Here is a 22259-nt window from a genome sequence, read left to right as displayed (position 1 = left end):
AGAGTACATGGTAGGGTTTTATTTGAAAAAGGAAAAAGAAACTAAATTGGAAGCATGATTATTTCATATATTAACTATGCCACATAACAGGATACGATACTTATAAGGTAAATTTGAGTCACTTCTTTAAGGAATACAAACATCCGTAGATATCATTTGGATAGCATAGGCCTTGTAGGAGGGTTTTGGTTTTGTTTGAATTTTCCTTTTCAAGATAAATATGCCTGCACAGTATAGAATAATTTAAAACCAAAGAAACTCTAGTCCAGAAACTCTGTACACAGCCAACGCAAAGTGGACAATCACAATTAGAGACTGAATGCAATATCAATAGAATGCAAGAAATGCTGCAGAGGGCTCAGTGAAAATCATTAACATTTAACTCCCATCAGGATATTGAGACAACAAACAGGAAGAAGCTAAGATTATTGAAGTTTTACATATGATGAAATAAGGAGATTAAGTAGTTAAAAACCGTGTGCATCCATTTAGTTCCAAGTCAGCTGAAGCTGGGAAGAATCAGACTGATCATTTCTACAACTAAGAACCATTGTTTCGACATTCTTCTTGTCTTTAGGACTTTAACCCAGAGTCCCACTCAATCTGTGACACATTAACACTAGCTACTCATTTGACACCATACACAATTTACAGTATCTAATATCCCACATGCAGGTGCCAGAAAGAAGAGTTGCCCAGCTTAGATTTACGTTCCTTCCTCTGCAGGAGACTGCATGGGCATCACTGTGCCCACCTAAGACTAACTGCACGATGAATACAGTCACATATAGTCCCTGAGTTAACGAGTTCCCTTGTGATGTGATTAACTCCAGGGATTCTGGGCAACAGGAGCCAGCGGCAAAGGGCAAACAAATTAACACTGGAGGACAAAAATGGGGCCAGGGAGGTCAAGCAGCTGGCCTGCTGGCCACAGAGCCAAGTGCAATGAAAATTAAAGTTCCACTATTGGGGACCTCTTCCAATTGAATTTTGTAATTTTCTTTCCACTTCTCCTGCCCTTTTCTCTTGACTTTATGTATATGGCGTGGTTGCGGGGGTAGGAAAGAGAGAAATTGTTATAATTACACAAACACAAAAATACACTACGTGAGAATAAAAATATTTTGCAACTTAGAGCAGAGGACACTGTTCAGCAGGTAGATGCCTGAATACCTGGAGGGACCCTCAACAGGAGGAAACCACATGTTCTCAATGAATCTTTTTTTCCTCAGTTATAGGGAGCACAGAGGATATGGGCCCGAGGGTAAAGAAACTGCTTTTCTGACAATGTTGCCATCCACCCCTAATATATGACACAAAGAAAGATTAAACAGAAAAACATATACAACAAAACTGAAATAAAAATAGCTGATAAAAAATAATGATGCCAGTCCTACAGTTTATGGAACTAAGTTAAGAAAAAGACTTTCCTAGAATCAAAAATTAATACCTCAAAATTCTGCTACTGAAAACTACCATAGGCAATCTGGAAAAAAAAAGCTCCTTGACTTTATGGCTTTTTATTTATGTAAATGATTGCTAAATGGCAAAAACACAGAAAGTATAGCCCCCCTGGATGTGTTCTAGAAATTTAAAATATATGCTAATATTTCAGTACAGTGTTCCATATTGAGGATAAATGCTAATGATTTTTACAGACTAGTGAGAAAAGTCAGTAGGACACATGGAATATACTGCTTCTTCCATTTGGGAGAGCAAATGCAGAGACAGTGAGGAAGTCAGATGATCCCCAACCCCATTATAAAGTTTAGGACACAATGACCCAAAGAAATGGTTTATGGAAAAGTAATTCAGCGTCTTTGAACCACATTATGAACCATATGTGACAAAACGTAGTAGTTAAAGCTCTTGGATAACTGACATTCAAAATAAACCCACTTTGACTACTTAACGATCTTAGAAATAGCTGAAGGTAGCAATTAGAAACCTTACAGCACACACAAGTGGCATGCAGCCTTTTTGCAGATTCACAACAAACATTATCATATTATACAACGTGGGAAACTAGGGAGTGGGGAAAAAAATCCCTCTCGTACTTTGTGAAAACCACAACTCCCTGCTTTTCCTTTAATCCACGGGAGAAACATTTTAAGATGTGTTGGCTTATGGTGTGCATATTTAGAGCACCCGTTTACTGAAACACTCTGCTGTGAGTGGACCCGCACACCTCACGCCCGTGTTGCTCAAGGACCTACTGTCCCTATGGACACCCATGTGGAGGCCGCGCGGAGGGAGGGGACACAGGTTACCTTTGGCCTTCTGGTGCGGTCGCCCCTCAGGCTGCAGCTCGGAGGCCTCTCGTCCACGAAGACGAAGACGAGGCTCCTGGCTCTGTGGCCTCCCCTGTGTGTCGCAGGTGAGGCCGCTGAAGATCTCCTTCCGCACGGCTCACCTCCATGGGAGCCAGGGGCGGGAGTGGCCGGGCCACGAGAGCCAGGCAGTAGACCTGGCCCACGGCGGCAGCCACAGAAGCGGGGCCGAGACTAACACCCACTAGCTCTAAACCCCCACAGCCGTAAAGCCCCCCAAGTCGTAAAGCCCCCCAAGTCGTAAACCCCTGCCGTAAACCCCACAGACGTAAACCCTACGCATATAAACCTGGCAGCCAGACGGAACCCCAGAATGCATTGAGGGCCTCGGACGCCAGTCCAGTCGGTGGAAGCTGCGGTCTGGAGCGGAGAGCGAGGTGGCCAGGCCCAGCGCTTGGCCTGCTGTCAGACCTGCCGCCTCCGCTCCCTCCGGGGCCTCTGACAGGACATCGGCCCCTCAGGAGACAGCGCCCACGAGGAGCCTCTGACAGGACGGCCTCCACAGAGGGTGAGTCTGCAGTTCTCTGAGCTTCTCAGAGCTGCTCGAGCTGGGGGCGCGGGCCTCGGGTGCGGGGTGTGCCGGCGACCCTCGGTCCTGGGCGTGAGGTCCCTCTCGACTGGGCTGGGGTTGCGGGGCGGGCCACCCGCCCTCTGGCCTGCAGGCCTCTGGGAGCCCTCGGCCTGGTCGCGCTTCTCCAAGGAACCTGGTGCGCGGGGGTCGGAGGTCTGGTCCTCCTGCGGCACTGTCGGGACTGGGGCCCCGACGACCATGCGTGGTGTTCCTGGTTTTCTTGGTTGGGGTTTCGGTCGTGAAGGTTGTGTGCAAATGTGTGTGTATCCCGGGTCTCGCCTTTATTTTTCCACTTAGGACATTTGCTTGTGGAAATAGTCTTTGGTTTGAGATTACGTGACATTTTCTGCTAGTTTTCTTATGATTTTATTTACTTCCTACCTTGTTTCTCAACTCAGAATTAATTTCACTTAAAGTATGAATTATCCAAATTTAATATTTTTTCCCGTTCGCTCTACAGCAGTAGTTACTGGATTACCGATCCTTTCTCGCTGATGTGTCTGTTTGGGTCTCTGTGTTCAGTAAACTGTTGGGCTGGTTGTAATTCTGTGCTTTTTGGAAGAGGCGCCGCGCTGTTCCCCACAGTGGCCACACTAGTTTTCATTCCTGCCACATCGTCAGGAACACATTATTTTACACTTTTCTCCTTAGATTTTTTAGTATGTTTTGTTCTAGCTCTCTCAGTAAGTGTGAAGTGATGTATCATTGTGACTTTGAATTGCATTCCTCTCATGACCAGTTATACAGAGCATCTTTTCAGATGGCCATTTGTATAACTCTGGACTTCAATAAGTCCTTTTCCCGTATTTTAAGTGGGACATTTCTCTTTTCGTTCTTGAGGTGTAGGCATTCTTTATATATTTTGAACACAAATCCCCTTTACATTTACTATTTGTCTTTTCACTTTTCTGATTATGTTCTTTAAAGCACAGAGGTTTTCCGTTTTAAAGTCCAGTTTATCTATTTTTTCTTTTGTTGCTCATGTTTTGGGTTTCGTATCTAAGTCTTCACTGCCAAATATAAGGTCATGAAAATTTACTCAAGTTTCTTCCAAAGAAGGTCAGTCATATTAGCCTTTATATTTGGGTTACTGATCCAATTTGAATAATTTTTGTATGTGGTTGTTGTAGGCAGCCCACTGCCCTTCTTTTATGAGTGGGTATCCTAGCGTCTGAGCGCTACTTATTAAAGAGACTGTTTGAACCCATTGACTGGTGTTGCCATCCTTGTCAAAAATCAATTGGCCATGGATGTATGAGTTCACTTTTGAATTCTCAACTCTGTTTCACTGGACTAGACTGTCTATTCTTAGGGCAAAACTATACCATTTTTGATTATCTTTCATTATTTTCCAGAATTCTGAAAGTGTTGATTATGATAATTTTTCTCATGTGTTTGTTGCTTTTGTGGAGTTGCAAATTTCAGACATTGTTTATACTGCCGTCTTCATGGTTGACCAGTTTGTACATTTGCCAAATTGTTAGATATACATTATGGATTTCCAGTTTCATCATTTCATGTCTCTCTCTCATTTTCTTTTTCTGTCTCTCAAATAAAAGTTTGTCTGATTTTCAAGGTGTTACTCGGGCTTTTTTTTTTTCTTGATTGAAATGGTTTGTGATGTCTTTTATCATTTTTTAACTTAGAAATTAACTACAATTAAAGACATCCTATCCTATTTGTAAAAAACTTTTAGTTTGCCTTATAATTATACATAGAAGTACAAATATCTTAGAAGTGTGCCTTTTGAAAAACTTTCACAATCTTTACACATTTATGGAAACAGCATCCAGCTCAAGGGAGTAATACTACCCAAACGTCAAATATCTGCTCACATATCCCTTCAAGTGTCTTCACTCATTAAGAGGAAACTTAATCTTGACTTCTAACAGTATAGATTCGTTTTGCCGGGGATTTTTAAAATACTGTATATAAATTGTATAATCATTATGTGTTTTGTGTGACTTAACTTTGCTAAACTTTATGTTTGGATGTTTATCTCAAAGGTGTGTGTTTTTGTAGAACATTCATTTGTATTCTGAATATTATTCTGTTACGTGAATATATCATGATTCTTCCTCTATTGTATTGAAGGGCATTGTGGAGTTGACATTTTATAGATATAAGGATTAGTTCTGCTGGGAGCATGCTGATCTGTCTCATGGTGCATATATGTTTGGGTATGTATTTATTAGGTGTAATCTAGGAGTGTGATTGCTGTAGATGAGTATAGGTATGTTCAGTTTTAGGAGGCACAAAGAGTTTTCCAGCAGTTTCCAGTTTATTCATATGCCCTGTAATACTTAGCATTTTAATCTTTTATAAATTTTAGCTACTCTCATAAGTGTTGGTATGTTTCACTGTGTTTTTCATTTGCATTCCTCTGACTATTAATCAAGTTGAGTGTCTTTCATGTGCTTTTTTGCTATTGGCATATATTTTTTCAACTGCCTTCACAGGTCTTTTGCCCACTGTACCACTGAATTTTCTGTGTTTCTCATAGTGATTTGTAGGAATTCTTTACATGTGGTGGATAGACTCTTATTGGTTGTATATATAATTACAAATGTCTTCTCACAACTTAGATTTTTATCATGTTTTTAATAAACAAGAGTTCTTAACTTGAAATAGTCCAATTTATTATTTTCCTTTGTTAGTATTATTTTACCATTTTAGGAGATATTTGTCAAAACCAAGATCACTAACATAACATATTGTCCTACATTTTTGTTAAATCATTTTTTTTGAACTTAAATCTGCAATCCATTCATTTTTGTTATAAGGTAAGATGAGAATTGGGTTTTCTTTATAGTGTGAGGAAGGCATGTAGCTGCTTCTTCTTCTGTTTTCTTTTCCTTTTTTTTTTTTCAATCTCTATGGGTATCTGGCTGTGGTGAGAAAATTCTGAGATGTCCTGTAAGTTTCCTGCCCTTGGTATTCAGTATAATCTCGCCCCCTAGAGTATGTAAAGAATGATTGTCATGATGGATTTTACTTTTGATTAGGTTATGTTATAGACAAAGGTAAAGTGATTTTTCCAATGTCGTTAAGGCCTCAAGTCAGCCGACTTTGATTTAATTAAAAGGGAGACTATTTTAACTGGATCTGATCTACTCAGATGAGTCCTTCGGAGGGACTTGGCCCTTTCTGAAAGGAGAGCTTCAAAGCATGAGAGAAGTTCTCCTGTTGGCTTTGAAGGAGTGAACTTCGATTTTGGAGAGAGACCCATATGTGAGGGAATAGCAGATGGTCTCTATCAGCTGAGGGCTTGAGCTAAGCAACCAAAAGAAAATGAATTCCAGCAACAATCATGTATGTACAAGAGGACACAGAAACTTAAATGAGTCTCCAGCCCTGACAGCAAGCACCTCCTATGCAGCCTTTTGAGTTCGTGAGCAGAAGATCCAGTTCACCTATACCAGTACCCACAGAAATGGTGGGTAATAACTTTGGATTGTTTTAAGCCAGCACATATGTGATAATTTTTTATGGTACCATAGAAGACTAATTAATTCCTGGTTAATACAAAACTACTTATTGAAAAATGTACCACTGCATTATGAGGCCACCTTGGCCATCAACCACATACAATTCTATTTCACAATTCTCTATTGACTTTCACTGACTACGTAGTCAATGCATGTGCTGATGCCACATTACCTTTTTATAATAAGTCTTGGTATCTGGTCGTGTTCAGTCTTTCAGGTTTGTTAATCTGCTTTCAGGTGCCCTTGGCAGTTCTGGGTCCTTTGAGTTTCTGTATGAATTCTAGAATAGACTGGAATTTTTGAAAAATAAGTGCAGGGGTTTTGATTGGGATTGCATTGAATCTACAGAGCTAGCTTTAATTCTGTATTTTACTTACAGTTCCTTATTTAATGTAGAAAAAGTTGATTCACACTATGAGCAAGTAGTAAATATATTTCTTTTCCCTTTGTATTCCTGTCTTAATTTCACTACCAAATTTCAGTATATGAAAACCTTTTCCTTACTCTATCTTTATACTAGTATTTACTTATAATCTTTCTAATTTATCATTGTTAATTAATACTATTCATTTCCTTGCTGTAAAAGATGATGAAGTTGGTATGTTTACACCATCTTCCACTTTCCTTAGTTTTTTCCTCAAAACTTTTGTTTTATTTCTGCATTACTATGGCTTGTGACATAAATATTTGTTTTTAGTTGGCCCTAAGATGAAATGAATTCCATGATATTGCCATTTTTTCTTCTTTTTTTTATTAAGTTATAGTCAGTTTACAATGTTGTGTCAATTTCTGGTGTACAGCACAATTTTTCAGTCATACATGAATATACAGATACTCATTTTCGTATTCTTTTTCACTGTGAGCTACTACAAGATCTTGTGTATATTTCCCTGTGCTATGCAGTATAAACTTGTTTATCTGTTTTATATCTACCCATCAGTATCTACAAATCTCGAACTCCCAGTTTGTCCCTTCCCAACCCCGTCCCTCCTTGCAACCACAAGTTTGTATTCTATGTCTGTGAGTCTGTTTCTGTTTTATATTTAAGTTCATTTGTTTTCTTTATTTTTTTTTTCAGATTTCCCATATGAGTAATATCATATGGTATTTTTCTTTTTCTTTCTGGCTTACTTCACTTAGAATGACATTCTCCAGGGACATCCATGTTGCTGCAAATGACATTATGTTGTCATTTTTATGGCTGAATAGTATTCCATTATATAAATGTACATCTTTATCCAGTTATCTGTCGGTGGACATTTAGGTTGTTTCCATATCTTGGCTATTGTAAATAATGCTGCTATGAACATTGAAGTGCAGGTGTCTTTTTGAATTAGGGTTCCTTCTGGATATATGCCCAGGAATGGGATTGCTAGGTCATATGGTAAGTCTATTCCTAGTCTTTTGAGGAATCTCCATACTGTTTTCCACAATGGCTGCACTAAACTGCATTCCCACCAACAGTGTGAGAGGGTTCCCTTTTCTCCACAGCCTCTCCAGCATTTATCATTTGTGGACTTTTAAATGATGGCCATTCTGACTGGTGTGAGGTGATACCTCATTGTAGTTTTGATTTTCACTTCTCTGTTAATTAGTGATATTGAGCATTTTTTATATGTCTATTGACCATGTGTATGTCTTCATTGGAGAATTGCTTGTTTAGATCTTCTGCCCATTTTTGAACTTGCTTGCTTGTTTTTTTCTTATTAAGTCATATGAGCTGTTTATATATTCTGGAAATCAAGCCTTTGTCGGTTTCATTTACAAAAATTTTCTCCCATTCCATAGGCTGTTGCTTTGTTTTCCTTACGGTTTCCTTTGTTGTGCAAAAGCTTGTAAGTTTAATTAGGTCCCATTTGTTTATTTTTGCTTTTATTTCTATTTCTTGGGTAGGCTGCCCTAGAACATTTTTGAGATATATGTGAGATAATGTTTTGCTGTATTTTCTTCTAGAAGGTTTATTGTGTCTTGCCTTAAGTTTAAGTCTTTAATCCATTTTAAGTTTATTTTTGTGTATGGTGTAAGGGAGTGTTCTAGCTTCATTGATTTACGTGCTGCTGTCCAGTTTTCCCAACACCATTTACTGAAGAGATTGTCTTTATTCCATTGTATATTCTTGCCTCCTTTGTTAAAGTTAATTGACCAAAAGTTTATGGGCTCATTTCTGGGCTCTGTATTCTGTTCCATCAATCCATATGTCTGTTTTTATGCCAATACCATGCTGTTTTGATCACTGTAGCTCTGTAGTATTGTCTAAAGTCTGGGAGGATTATTCATCCAGCCTTTTTCTTTTTCTTCAGTAATGCTTTGGCAATTCTAGGTCTTTTGTGATTCCATATAAATTTTATTACAGTTTGTTCTAGTTCTCTGAAATATGTCCTGGGTAATTTGATAGGGATTGCTTTAAATCTGTAGATTTCCTTGGGCAGTGTGACCATTTTAACAATATTTATTCTTCCAATCCGGGAGCATGGAATATCTTTCCATTTTTAAAGTCTTCTTTAATTTCCTTACTCAATGTTTCATAATTCTCCATGTATAAGTCTTCACCTCCTTGATTAGATGTATTCCTAGGTGTTTTATTACTTTGGGTGCTATTTTAAAAGGAATTATTTCTTTACTTTCTTTTCCTGTTGATTCATCATTAGTGTAAAGAAATGAAACTGATTTTTGTACATTAATCTTGTATCCTGCTACCTTGCTGAATTCTTTTCTTAGTTCTAGTAGTTTTTGTGTGGAGCTTTTAGGGTTTTCCATATATAGTATCATGTCATCTTCATGTAGTGACAGTTTTACCTCTTCTTTTCCAATTTGGATCCATTTTATTTCTTTTTCTTGCCTGATAGTTGTGGCTAGGACTTCCAAGACTATGTTGAGTAGGAGTGGTGAGAGTGGACAACCTTGTCTTATCCTAGATTTTAGTTCGAAGGTTTTCAGTTTTTCATGTTGAGTCCTATGCTGGCTATAGGTTTGTCATAAATAGCTTTTATTATGTTGAGATATGTTCCCTCTATGCCCACTTTGGTAAAAAATTAATCATAAATATTTTGTCACTTATGGCCTTTGTGTCCTTATTGAGAAGCTGGCATATCATTTGGAATATCCTTGGGAATGAAAGTAAAATAGATGGATTACTTACAAATTTACCTAAATTTTAAAACCAGACACTATTCATCCTTCCTCATTTGAGATAACTAGTCATAGGTTAAATTAAGTAGTATGTTGTGAACAAAACTATAAGCATGTATATTTTCATTTTCTTAGGAATCTTCAAGCAGAATTCTGTGATTTACTATTGGAAAGAAAGACCCCAGCCCTTATTCATTTATTCCTCTTTTTTTTTTTAATGGCACTCTCAGTTTCTTCTTTCAGAAAAGCCAGTTATCAAAAGGTATTAGTTTTTGAACTACTACCTCAAATTTATGGCAAGAATCTCTAATACATGGAAAAGATAAGATTAAAGTAAATATCAGGTTAGCAAATGGTCTAGTCACTGGTCTTATATTTTACAAGTTTATTTAATATATTAGACCTCAAAAACTGAAATAGATGATTAGGAGTATAAATGTTGGCTTTTGAAATTTGGAAAGCAGAATTGAAACTGGATATTCTAAGTTGTATATCTGTGGGTGTTTGTCTTAGGAAGGTTTTCCCACCACCTCCATGTCCTCAGACCTTACAAACAAGAGGATGCAGAATACTGTATCTCATTATGTCAATCTATATGGCTTTACCCAAACCACAGAAATGCCGTATTTCAGAGCTTCTCAATGCAAATATAGTAAAAGGACATAATTTCTAAGATTGGGCCAGAAATGAATGTTTCATGAACTGCTGAAAGAGAAGCTCCCCTGGAGGCCACTATGCTGTATCATCTTTGTTACTGGAAGACGATGAGGAATGAAGGTTCTAGTGAGGAAGTACAAATTCATAATCATTCTCAGGGGTACAGGAAGAAGACCTAGTAACAGAAGTCCTGAGACGGGCATATTCTGTTTCCGACCCTTCTCTTAATGGTCTCCCTCTTCCTGTGGTAGACAGAACGTTCTCATAACCATCATCATTGGAGCTCAGAGAGGGTCTCCGATAGGGCAGGTGATTAATGACAGTGTAGCTCACTTCTTCAGAACCACTGCCGTTCTCATTTTCCTGCCAAGAAAAAAAAGAGATCAAGGATCCAGAATCATCCATCAGGTTTTAACTCAGTGACCCATGCCTCATTTCTTCTTGTCTGATGGTGATCTTACACCTCAAGTGTTCAAAGCCCTTTCTCCAAGCCTCTTAGAGACCTTATTTTAGCAACATGAACTGTGCTCCAAACTACTACTCATTCTGCTTTCATTTCACCTCAGGGTAATAAAAGAGGAAAAAAAGTCACTGTTGTCTCCCTGAATACCTAGAGAAAAGCAGTCGTATATTTTAGGTCACACATATTGAGGTGCAATATATGCAGCAATCAGATCTCAATAAGTAAGTATTCAAGTTACATAGCAATCCATTTTCATAGGATAAAATGCAGTTAATAAAATTTACAGTTTAAATACATTGTCAGTTGCATAGACCTATGAAAGAAAATTAAAAAACATGAATACTACATGTTAATTAAATCAGTATAATGCTTATGTATTAAAAATAATAGACATTTTAATATGTTTATTGATATTCCATACAATGTCTAAATATAAACGCTAATTCCTGGACATATGGATTAAAGAGGAATGTGAAAAGATAAAAAGAATTGATGCTCTCACATTATAACTGTGAATTTGATTTCATTTATTTTTGTTACAAGGTTTTTGAAAATTAAAATAATAGATTTCAGTAGACTTGGGACAAGAATAAGAATTTACAGATTACCTAAATCTGTTAAAATATTTCAATATTTTAACTTCCTTTTATGTCTGCATTAAAATGAACAAGAATATTATTTAAAATATGAAAAATTTGACAAATCCATTCAGAAGTCACAAGTAAAGGAAGAGCTACAACTAGGCTTATATGAAGTTGTCTGTATTTTGACATTTATTAGACAAATGTAATAATTTCTCTATTACCTGATTAGAAGTGGATGGAACATCTTTACCTGGAGGATAACAAATAAAAAGGATAAATTGGGAGTTCGAGATTTGCAGATACTAACTAATATATAAAAAAATAGATAAACAGTAAGTTTATATTGTATAGCACAGGGAACTATATTTAATATCTTGTAGTAACTTATGGTAGAAGAGAATATGAAAATTCATATATGTATGTTCCTATATGACTGAAGTATTGTGCTGTACACCAGAAATTGACACAACATTGTAAACTGAGTATACGTCAATAAAAATATATGTATGTATATAAAAAAAGAAAGCAACCTGAGAGTTGTAGAACTTCACAGGCTGGTGGTAAGGAGATGGTGAAAGAATAAAATACAGTGATAAAACTTCATCTAAACATCGGACATGATTGCATGTTATTACTACATTCTCAAGGCTATATGACAAAATCAAGGAAAAACAAATGTTATGAGGCAGTGTCAATACTGTGTTTCTGTGTAAGTGACACACACCAAAGCTGGTGAATAAAAGTGGATTTTGAAACTGAGCAACAAAATTTTGTCCAGAAACATGCTATGACAATAGAGTTTGGCAAATATTTTTCTAAAGAGTAATTATGGCTGTGATATTTAAAATATAAATTGTATGAAATTATCACAGGAAAAGCACATGATTTTTAAGATGAACAATTATTATAGAGATAAGAATTAAGTAGCAATCATTATAGAGAAAAGTACATTATAAAGAAAGTAGTAAAGTAACAAAAGTAACTATCTCCAGTTAAATCCAGATTCAGGTTGATTATACCTATGAATACTGAAGCAAATTATACATGTGTTAATCTGAGATCAACTACTAGTATTTTAATAAAGAAGTTATTAGAGAGGTCGCAGAATACTAAATATATCAAAATCCCAATTTGTAAAAGGAACATTGACTAATTCTTAAGTCTACAGCCTACTAAACTTGGTAGTGGTTCTTAGCAAAATCTTAGAATATATTAAACAAATTAAACATACGTTGTATAACAAAGCTTGTTAGTAATTTCTAATAGCTCACTGTTCTTCACAAAAAAAATCATGTTCAATGCATTGATTTCAAATATTTGCAGCAACATGGATGTTCCTGGAGAATGTCATTCTAAGTGAAGTAAGCCAGAAAGAGAAAGAAAAATACCATATGAGATCGCTCATATGTGGAATCTAAAAATACAAAACAAAACAAACAAAACATAAATACAAGTCAGAAAGAGACTCATAGACATAGAATACAAACTTGTGGTTGCCAAGGGGGCGGGGGGTGGGAAGGGACAGTTTGGGATTTCAAAATGTAGAATAGATAAACAAGATTATACTGTAACACACAGGGAAATATATACAAGATCTTATGTTAGCTCACAGAAAAAAATGTGACAGTGAATATATATATCTTCATGTATAACTGAAAAATTGTGATCTACACTGGAATTTGACACAACATTGCAAAATGATTAGAACTCAAAAAGTTTAAAAAATTTTTAAATAAGAAATCCATATAATCACATATCTTTATAAATATAATTATATATAATTTAATTAACAAATGTTTTTAATTAATATCATCTTATAATCATAAACTGAGAGAATTATGTAGCCTGAATACAATTCAATTAAAGCATTAGAGGCAAGAATCTGGGGAACTAAGCATCAATATGAAGGGCATGAAGAAATCAAACACTATTGGGTGAAGTGGTTGCAGCTTTTGGTGCTGAAGGTGTTAAAAGAAGTAACATATTTATTCTCAGAGTAAAGATGTGAAACATGTCATCACTATGCTAAAGGTCAGCTGAATTAACATCCTTAGTAGATTTCTATTTGAGGTTAAGGCATTGATTGGAAAAGAATATGAACCTTAGAATTAGAACAGGAATATCAGGAAATTTCTGATGACTGCAATTAACCTGAATTCCAAAACCAGCAAGTAAGACTATGTTGTTAGATGAAGGACTGCCTCTCATCCTGAATAAATATTGAGACTCCTCCTTCCTTGATTAAAAACCCTGCGGAAAGTCATCTTGCAGAGGAAAGCCAGCCAGTATCCCTCAACAAAACACATCATTGTATTCAGACTGAAAATAAAAATCAGATCCAAGTATGCCCTTGAAATGAAAGAGATTAGAACAGAAAGAGAATATATACCTTTTTATTCTTTAATATTTATTAACTACCTGCCCAAATCAAATAAACAAAAGGGTGAATTCAACAACATGGTATTTGATTGAATTGATTCTGTGAGTCTTAAATTATGAAGGAAAACACACATGTTATGGGACTGAATGTGTGTCTAGATACTGGTGCACTTACCAGAAGATCTGGACTCAGTATTTTAGCTCAGAGTTGAAATTATTAACTAGAGTGGCTGCCTAGGAACTGACCTCAGTAATGACCCTTATAAAATAGCATTACTATTTCAGGTTGTAATTGTCTCCTATTAATGCTGTAATAAATTACCATAAACCTGATGGCTTAAAACAACACAGATTTATTATCTTACAGTTCTACAGATCAGAATTCTTAAAAGAGACTCACTGGGCTAAAACCAAGGTATTGACATGGTTGCATTCCTTTCTGGAGGCTTTAGGGGAGACTCCATTTCCTTGCCTTTTCCAGTTTCTGTAGACTTCCCTTATTCCTCGGATCATGGCCGTCTCCATTGCTTCAAACCAACTATGGCTATTTGAGTTTTTCTCATGCTGCATCACTCTGACATTGTCTTTTCTGCTTCTCTCTTCTACCTTTTAAGAACCTTTGTGTTTACATTGTGTTAACCTGGATAATCCTGAATACTCTCCCCACCTCAAGATTTTTTTTTACTGTCATATAGTCAGTTACAATGTGTCAGTTTCTGATGTACAGCGTATGTTCCAGTCATGCATATATATATATATTCATTTTCATATCCTTTTTAAATAAAGCTTATTAGAAGATATTGAATATAGTTCCCTGTGCTATACAGAAGAAATTTTTTTGTCTATTTTTATATATAGTGGTTAATATTTGCAAATTTCAAACTCCCCAATTTTTCCTTTCCCACTCCCTTTCCCTCCCGAACTATAAGATTGTTTACTATGTTTGTGAGTTTATTTCTGTTTTGTGGACGAGTTCATTTGTCTCCTCATTTTTTTTTTTAGGTTCCAATTATAAGTGATATCATGTGGTATTTTAATTTTTCTTCCTAGCTTACTTCACTTAGAATAACATTCTCCAGGGACACCCGTGTTGCTACAAATGGCATTATTTTATTCTTTTTTTATGACTGAGTAGTATTCTATTCTATAAATATACCATAAATTCTTTATCCAGTCATCTGTTGATGGACATTTAGGTTGCTTCCATGTCTTGGCTACTGTATATAGTGCTGCTATGAACACTGGGGAGCATGTGTTTTAAAATTAGAGTTCCCTCCAGATATATGTCCCAGAGTGGGGTTGCTGGGTCATATGTTAAGTCCATTTTTAGTTTTTTGAGGCATCTCCATACTGTTTTCCATAATGGCTGCACCAAACTGCGTTCCTACCAGCAGTGTAGGAGGGTTCCCTTTTCTCCACAGCTTCTCCAGCATTTGTCATTTGTGAACTTTGGAATGATGGCCATTCTGAATGGTGTGAGGTGATACTTCATTGTAGTTTTGATTTGCATTTCTCTGCTAATTAGCAATATTGAATATCTTTTCATGTGCCTATTGGCCATTTTTATGTCTTCTTTGGAGAACTGCTTGTTTAGGTCTTCTGTCCATTTTTGAACTGGGTTGTTTGACTTTTTTTATTAGCTTGGATGAGCTGTTTATATATTCTGGAAATTAAACCTTTGTCAGTCACATCATTTACAAGTATTTTCTCCCATTCCATAAGCTGTTTTTTGTTTTGCTTATGGTTTCCTTTGCTCTGCAAAAGCTTATAAATTTAATTAGGTCCCATTTGTTTATTTTTGCTTTTATTTCTATTGCCTGGGTAGACTGCCCTAGGAGATCATTGCTAAGATGTATGTCAGAAAATGCTTTGCTATGTTTTCTTCTAGTAGGTTTATAGTGTCTTGTCTTACACTCAAAATGTCTTAAAGACTTAAATGTATTTTGTGTATGGTGTAAAGGAGTCTTCTAACTTCATTGATTTACATGCTGCTGTCTAGTTTTCCCAACACCATTTGCTGAAGAGACTGTCTTTTCTCCATTGTGTATTCTTGGCTCTTTTGTCGAAGATTAATTGATCATAGGTCTCTGGGTTTATTTCTAGGCTTTCTATTCTCTTCCATTGATCCATGTCTGTTTCTGTGCCAATACCGTGCTGTTTGAATTCCTGTACCTCTGTAGTATGGTCTGAAGTCTGGGAGGGTTATTCCTGCAGCTTAATTCTTTTTCTTCAATATTGCTTTGGCAATTCTAGGTCTTTTGTGATTCCATATAAATTTTAGGGTGATTTGTAAAATTGTCATTATATGGGGGTGACATGGTAGTATATTCTGAAGGCTGTACACAAAAACTGCTAGAGCAGAAAAAAGAATTTGGCAAGGTAGAATACAAGATCAACATACAGAAATCAGTGGCACTTCTTTACACTAATAGTGAAATATCAGAAAAGGAAAGTAAAGAAATAATCCCTTTTAAAATTGTATCCAAAAAAATAAAATACTTAGGAATAAATCTGACCAATGAAGTGAAATATTTATATGTGGAGAACTACAAAATGCTGATTAAGGAGATTAAAGATGACTTAAAGAAATGGAACGATATCCCATGTTCTTGGATTGAAAGAATTAATATTCTTAAAATGGCCATACTACCCAAAGCAATCTACAGATTTAATGCAATCCCTATCAGATTACCCAGGATATTTTTCACAGAACTAGAACAAATCATCCAAAAATTTATATGGAATCACAGAAGACCCATAATTGTCATTGTGGTTTTGATTTGCATTTCCCTGATGTTTAGCAACATTCAGCATATTTTCATGTACTTGTTGGCCATCTGTATGTCCTCTTTGGAAAAATATCTATTCAGTTCTTCTGCCTATTTTTAAATTGGGTTGTTTGTTTCTTTGATGTTGAATTGTATGAGCTGTTTATATAGTTTGAATATTAACCTCTTGTCAACCATATGATTTGCAAACATCTTCTCCCATCCAGTAGGTTGTTTTTTGTTTTGTCAGTGGTTTCCTTTGCTGTGTAAAAGCTTTTAAGTTTAATTCAGTCCTATTTGTTTATTTTTGTTTTTATTTCCATTGCTTTAGGAGACAGATTCAAAAAATATACTGCTGTGATTTATGTCAGAGTGTTTTGCCTACATTTTCCCCTAGAAGTTTTATAGTTTCTGGTCTTACATTTAGGTCTCTAATCCATTTTGCATTTATTTTCATATGTAGTATTAGAGAAAGCTCTGATGTCATTTTTTTTTACATGAAGCTGCCCAGTTTTTCCAGCACCACTCACTGAAGAGACTATATTTTCTCCTTTGTGCTTTCTTACCTCCTTTGTCATAGATTAATTGATCATAAGTATATAGGTTTATTTCTGTGATCTCTATTCTGTTCCTTGATCTATGTCTGTTTTTGTGTCAGTACTATGCTGTTTTGATTAATTGTAGCTTATTGTCTGAAGTCAGGGTGCATGATTCCCTCTGCTCTGTTCTTCTCAAGATTGCTGTGGCTATTTGGGGTCTTTTATATTTCCATACAAATTTTTATTTCTTTTAGTTCTGTGAAAAATACCAAAATTAGTATTTTAATAGGGGTTGCTTTCAATCTGTAGGTTGCCTTGGGTAGTATCATCATTTTAACATTAATTCTTCCAACCCAAGAACACTGGTATATTTTTCCATCTGTTTGTGTCATGTTCAAATTCTTTAGTCATTGTGTTTAAATTTGTGGTTCAAGAACTGATTAAAGGACCAAGGGGACTGCCCTGAAAGAATATTCTTTATATTTTGGCCTTAGTAAAGGATGGCTAGGTCTTGGACAGTTTCACAGATTTAATTAGATGGCAACTTTGATTGCATTTACTGTTCAGATAAGGTCTGTGTACTTCACTAAAGCAGCAGAATGACAGATATCTAGATACATTTGCTTTCATGTGGAGGGACACCAGTGCTGCTTCTTTGGTGTGTCTCAGAGCTTCAGCAGTTTCTGTCTCTCTGTCAAAATCTGACTTGCACAAACATTGATCATTTCATAAACCCACAGGACGTATTAATGGTCTACTACATGGAGGACATAAAGCTGATAGGACCTAGTGAACGGAAAGGAGCAGGTACCTCAGGCCACTTTAAACACATAGGTTGCCAAAGGAAAATTAAGGAATCTGCACCTCACTGAAGTTTGAGGGGGGTTAGTAGCCTGAATTATTTCAGGATAACCGCATCAGATTCAACTTGCATCTCCTCTTCCTATAAATCAAAATAGCACAATATTTGATGAGCCTCTTAGAATTTGGGTAAGCTATATACCAATTGGAATTAGGCCCAGAAAGAGAGCATCTCTTGTGATAAATGATTAATCAGTTACAAAATCTGATTCCATAAAAATATTAATGAAATAAAGGAACTCTAGTAAAACCGATTAATCAAATAATAGAAAATCTGCATGTGCACACGTGCACACACACACACAGAAACTCTGTTAGAAATCAGAGGGCATCATTATAGATCCTGCAAACGTTAAATACATACAAGGATATGATTAACAATTTTAAGCTAAGGGCTTCTGAATTTTAGTTGAAAAGGACAAATTTGATGAGAAATGTAACTTTCAAATCTGACAAGATGAATTAGAAAATGGAGATAGTCTGTAACTTCAAAAGCATTTACATCTATATGTTAAAAAATTATTCACAATAAATATGTCCTCCCCTAGATTATTTTTCCAAGAAAATTCTACCAAAGGGTAGAAGAAGTAAAATCATTCATACACAAATTCCTCAAGAGCGTAGAAAGATTCTAAATCTGGGTCACCTAAGAAGCACTGGCATCTTAGATGTACCCAAGAAAGGGTAGCACTGGATCGTAGAGAAGTGGGCAGCAATTGAGAACCCAAACAGTGGAATGTGGTGTCAAAACAAATGGAGGAAGGAAGAATTTCAAGAGGGAGATGTTGAGCAACATTTGTAAGTGCTAGAAATAGAGTGATTTACAGCATCCCTAGTATGAGAAATAATCTGAAGCAATGACTTACTTTTCTTATCTTGACCTTGATTTTCTCTCTCAAGTGTAGTCATTTCCTGCCTACAAAGAAAAGAGATAATAACATGAGACACTCCAGTTCTCAAAGCTAAAATTGCACTTGAAAGGAATGTTTCTTTGCTCTTAACCTAACGTCATTGCTAGATTACATTTCAAAGGTTAAGTAAAATTAAAAGTCTGCTTACTTTGTCTCTTTCTGAAAAAGTATGAAATACAGTTAATAACACCGTATTATATAATTGAAATGGTTAGAGAGTAGACCTTAAACGCTCTCACATAAAACAAGGCAAATGTGTGAAGTGATGGGTGTGTGAATTACTTCAGTGGAAAAATACTTTCCAAATGTGTACATATATCAAATCATCAAATACTCTAAATATCTTAAAGTTTTACATGACAAGTTACTTCAGTAAAGCTGAAAAAAGAAAAACCACAAAAATGTAGGATAATAATGAAAAATGTGAAGAACAGACTCCATAATTTATGAAACTTCAGGAATTACTAAATTCTTAGACCATGCATATTGTATATTATCATATATACAGAGAACATATGTGCAGTATGGTGAAATCAGGAATGATTCAATGAAGAATATTGAAACACAATTTGTTTCTCTGCTATTCTTCATGAGAGAGTACGTATCTTCAAAGACAAATGAGAAGTCTTAGAAATTCTAACTGCCAACTTACGGTGACAGACATTATGTGGGCTAATGATGAGAGAAATAGAGATTATTTCCACAGGGACAGAATTCTTTATGAAAACAGAGAAGAGACAAAGGGGTTGGGATTGCCAACACATCACCTTTTGTTTGCTTCCCGGACTGCTAAATTTGAGAGGAAAAATGGAGATGGCAAAGGATACAACCTGTCCTTTGCAAAGAAGGTAATACACGCAGAACAGAGATGTGCCCAGGGCAGAGGGAGAGTATTTGGTGAGGAAGCAGTCTGAGACTCATACTAAAATCAAAGCCTGAATCTTAAGTTACTTCTCCTCTGCACCCTCCCCAAGCAAATGCTCAGATGTACACATACATATCACTTTATCTCAAAAATGACCTGCATAACAAACATAACACAAAAATAGCACAAACAGTGTATTTTTTAAGGCAGATAAAGAGTGATTATCTGCTATTAAATATTAAGAATAATAAGACATGGAGAGGGAAAGTGGGCCAGCATAAATCAGGAAAACAACTGAAAGAAATGACAACATTTTAGAGAAATTAAAACAGCATTAAAAACATGGAAAAGTAAAATCAGTTCCTCTAAAAACAAAGCAGTAGCATGTAAAGCACACTGGAAAATTAAATGGTATAAAATGAGAAGGTCAAGGTGTTAATTATGAAAAAAGAAGGCCTAATATAAACATAGTTGTTATTTCTGGAGGTGAGAACCAAACAAATAAAACAAAAGTGTTCAAAGATATAAAAATAAAACTTAAAGACTTGAAGCTGAATATTGATTTTATAGGGAAAAATGCACAAATCATATGGAACATTGTTACGTAATGCCTTCTGAACTTCAAGAATAAATAATGAATCACAGAACATCCGTGGGGAAAACACTGCAGATAAGAATCAGAAAGTTGGTTCTATAACATCAGCAGATACTTGCTATCTCCTTTCCAACCACAAAATGTAAAGGAGAGTTGCAAAGAGTCACAGGGCAGGCATAGTCCCTCTAGTGTTTCTACTTTTTTCTTTGTGCAGAGAAAGCAGATATGAAACACGTAGGAAATGACTGATTCCTGCAAACATTGTTTCACATCACCAGCAAACACCTAGGCCTTCCTCTCAATCCCTCGTCCTTTTATGCTTTGTAGCTGCAGGAGGGGCCATCTCAGAGGTAGGAACCCAGACCTTGAAATGGAATGATTAGGAAAGAGGTTGAGTGCAAAGATATGAAAAGCCCATGACCGATAAACAAGTCAGGGTGTTTCTGTTCATCTAAGCCAAGGCAAGATACCGCTGTCCAGGTATAAGATTGTTTTTTTCACTACTTTTTTTTTTTTTTCCTTTTTTTCCATTGAGTGTCTTGTGAGGGTTGGGCAACAGATAGGCACTTGTAAGTCAAACGGTGGTTAGTGCTTTGACAAACACATGGCCTGTAGAGGAAGATGGACTATAAAAAGCTAAATTAACAAATATAAAGTTACGAGGGAGGAGTAAATAGATGGAGCACAAGAGATTTTTAGGGCAATGAAAGTATTCTATATGATACTGTAGTGGTGGCTACATGTCATGCATTTGTCAAAACCCATAGAATGTACAACATCAAGAGTGAACCTTAATGTAAACTATGGACTCTGGTTGATAATAATGTGCCCATGTTGGTTCATCAGTTGTACCAAATATGCCACACTGATGAGGGATGCTGAGGGTAGAGGAGTATATGTGTGTGGGTAGGGAGGGCTATGTGCCAACTCTATTTTCTGCTCAATTCTGCTGTGAACCTGAAGCTGCTCAAACAATAAAGTCTATTAATAAATAAATTATATGTATGTATGTGTGTGTGTGTGTGTGTGTGTGTGTGTGTGTGTAAAGTTACAAGTTAAGATAAAGGCATGGCAAATATAAGTGAGGGAGGTGGGGTGGGCAGTGCAGGAAATCCACCAGGTGTGGAAAAAGCATTACCACATAGTCTAGTCAGGGAGATTTTTCAGAGTATTCACAAGAGCCAGCATCTCCAGAAGAGATGATATCAAGCACAAGCAAGGAAAACAAAAACCATGAGCCCTAACAGAGCTGTATGTACCAGGGTCCTGAGGTGGAAATGATTGGTGGCTTGAAGAGTGTGACTCCCTGGGAGATAATGGGTGAGTGTGCAGGGTGAGATAGGACATTGGAGAGGTACACAGGAGTCAATCCTCATTGAAGCCCCAGGTGAAGAATTTGGATTTTATTCTGGATGTAAGAGAGAACCATTAAAGTGTCTTAAGGGAAAGTCATAATTAGACTTGTATTTCCCAAAGAGTATTCTGGCTAAGCATAAAGAGTATGTTAAAAGTATGGCCATTGCAAATAGCCAACCAAAGCCAAACATCTTTTATTTCAGCTATACATTCATGAATTTGCTTTATATAGCTATTAAAAAACAAAATATGTACACCCACTAATACCCCATCTTTCATGTTTAGGTAGAGTCCCCATCCAACATTCTGCGAAGGTCTTAGAAGCAATCAGCAAAGAATTGGATCATTGTGGTTCTAAGAGGTCTAAGATAAGGTGTTAGCTCTCTTGGGACAGAGATTCTGGAAGTTAATCTTTGGGAGAGGGAAATGCTCTGATATGCTGTGTTCTTACCGTTTACTTTTCACATCTGGATTCTCCTTCCCGAGCTGCTTTTGATTGTCTTTCAGGCAACTATAGGAAAACACAAAGAAAGAGACTGTTACCTCCCTCCAAATATTTTCATCTCCTTTTCTAGCTTTCCTTGCCATGAAAACCAAGCGTGCCTTTCCATTTTGTCAAACTTCTCCTTTCCTTTGAAATTGGTAGTTGTAGTTACAGAATGCAATTTGGAAATTGACCACAGGGGCCAGGCTGATGATGGGGCAAAATGTCTGTAGTGTGATCTTTGATCTCAATGTGTCATTTTTAATAATCAGGAAAGTT

At 36.3% G+C, this 22259-nt stretch overlaps 2 protein-coding genes across 3 annotated transcripts in view; one reads left to right on the top strand and one right to left on the bottom strand.

Moving 5' to 3' along the window:
• The first annotated feature begins 2665 nt into the window (after nt 1-2665).
• The window catches only part of LOC116277446 (synaptosomal-associated protein 47-like), a 160125-nt gene continuing 140531 nt past the window's right edge, over nt 2666-22259 (top strand). The window contains exon 1 of the mRNA XM_072937402.1: nt 2666-2838. The gene's annotated coding sequence lies outside the window, so the exon portion shown is untranslated. The remainder of the gene's footprint in view (nt 2839-22259) is intronic.
• LOC140685818 (germinal center-associated signaling and motility-like protein) overlaps nt 10252-22259 on the bottom strand; it is a 29322-nt gene continuing 17314 nt past the window's right edge. Inside the window, exons 2-5 of one of the 2 annotated variants that reach the window (XM_072938296.1) lie at nt 21948-22007; nt 18636-18685; nt 11444-11472; nt 10252-10538 (exon numbers count right to left, since the gene is read on the bottom strand). In XM_072938296.1, coding sequence (XP_072794397.1) covers nt 10299-10538; nt 11444-11472; nt 18636-18685; nt 21948-22007 — 379 coding nt within the window. In that variant the 3' untranslated portion in view covers nt 10252-10298. The remainder of the gene's footprint in view (nt 10539-11443; nt 11473-18635; nt 18686-21947; nt 22008-22259) is intronic. The other variant, XR_012059269.1, reaches the window with a different exon arrangement.

Source organism: Vicugna pacos, chromosome 15 (assembly GCF_048564905.1).
Source record: "Vicugna pacos chromosome 15, VicPac4, whole genome shotgun sequence".
NCBI classification, from domain to species: Eukaryota; Metazoa; Chordata; class Mammalia; order Artiodactyla; family Camelidae; genus Vicugna; species Vicugna pacos.
The sequence above is the reverse complement of the archived record's forward strand: the minus strand, read 5'-3'. Positions and strand labels throughout refer to the sequence as shown.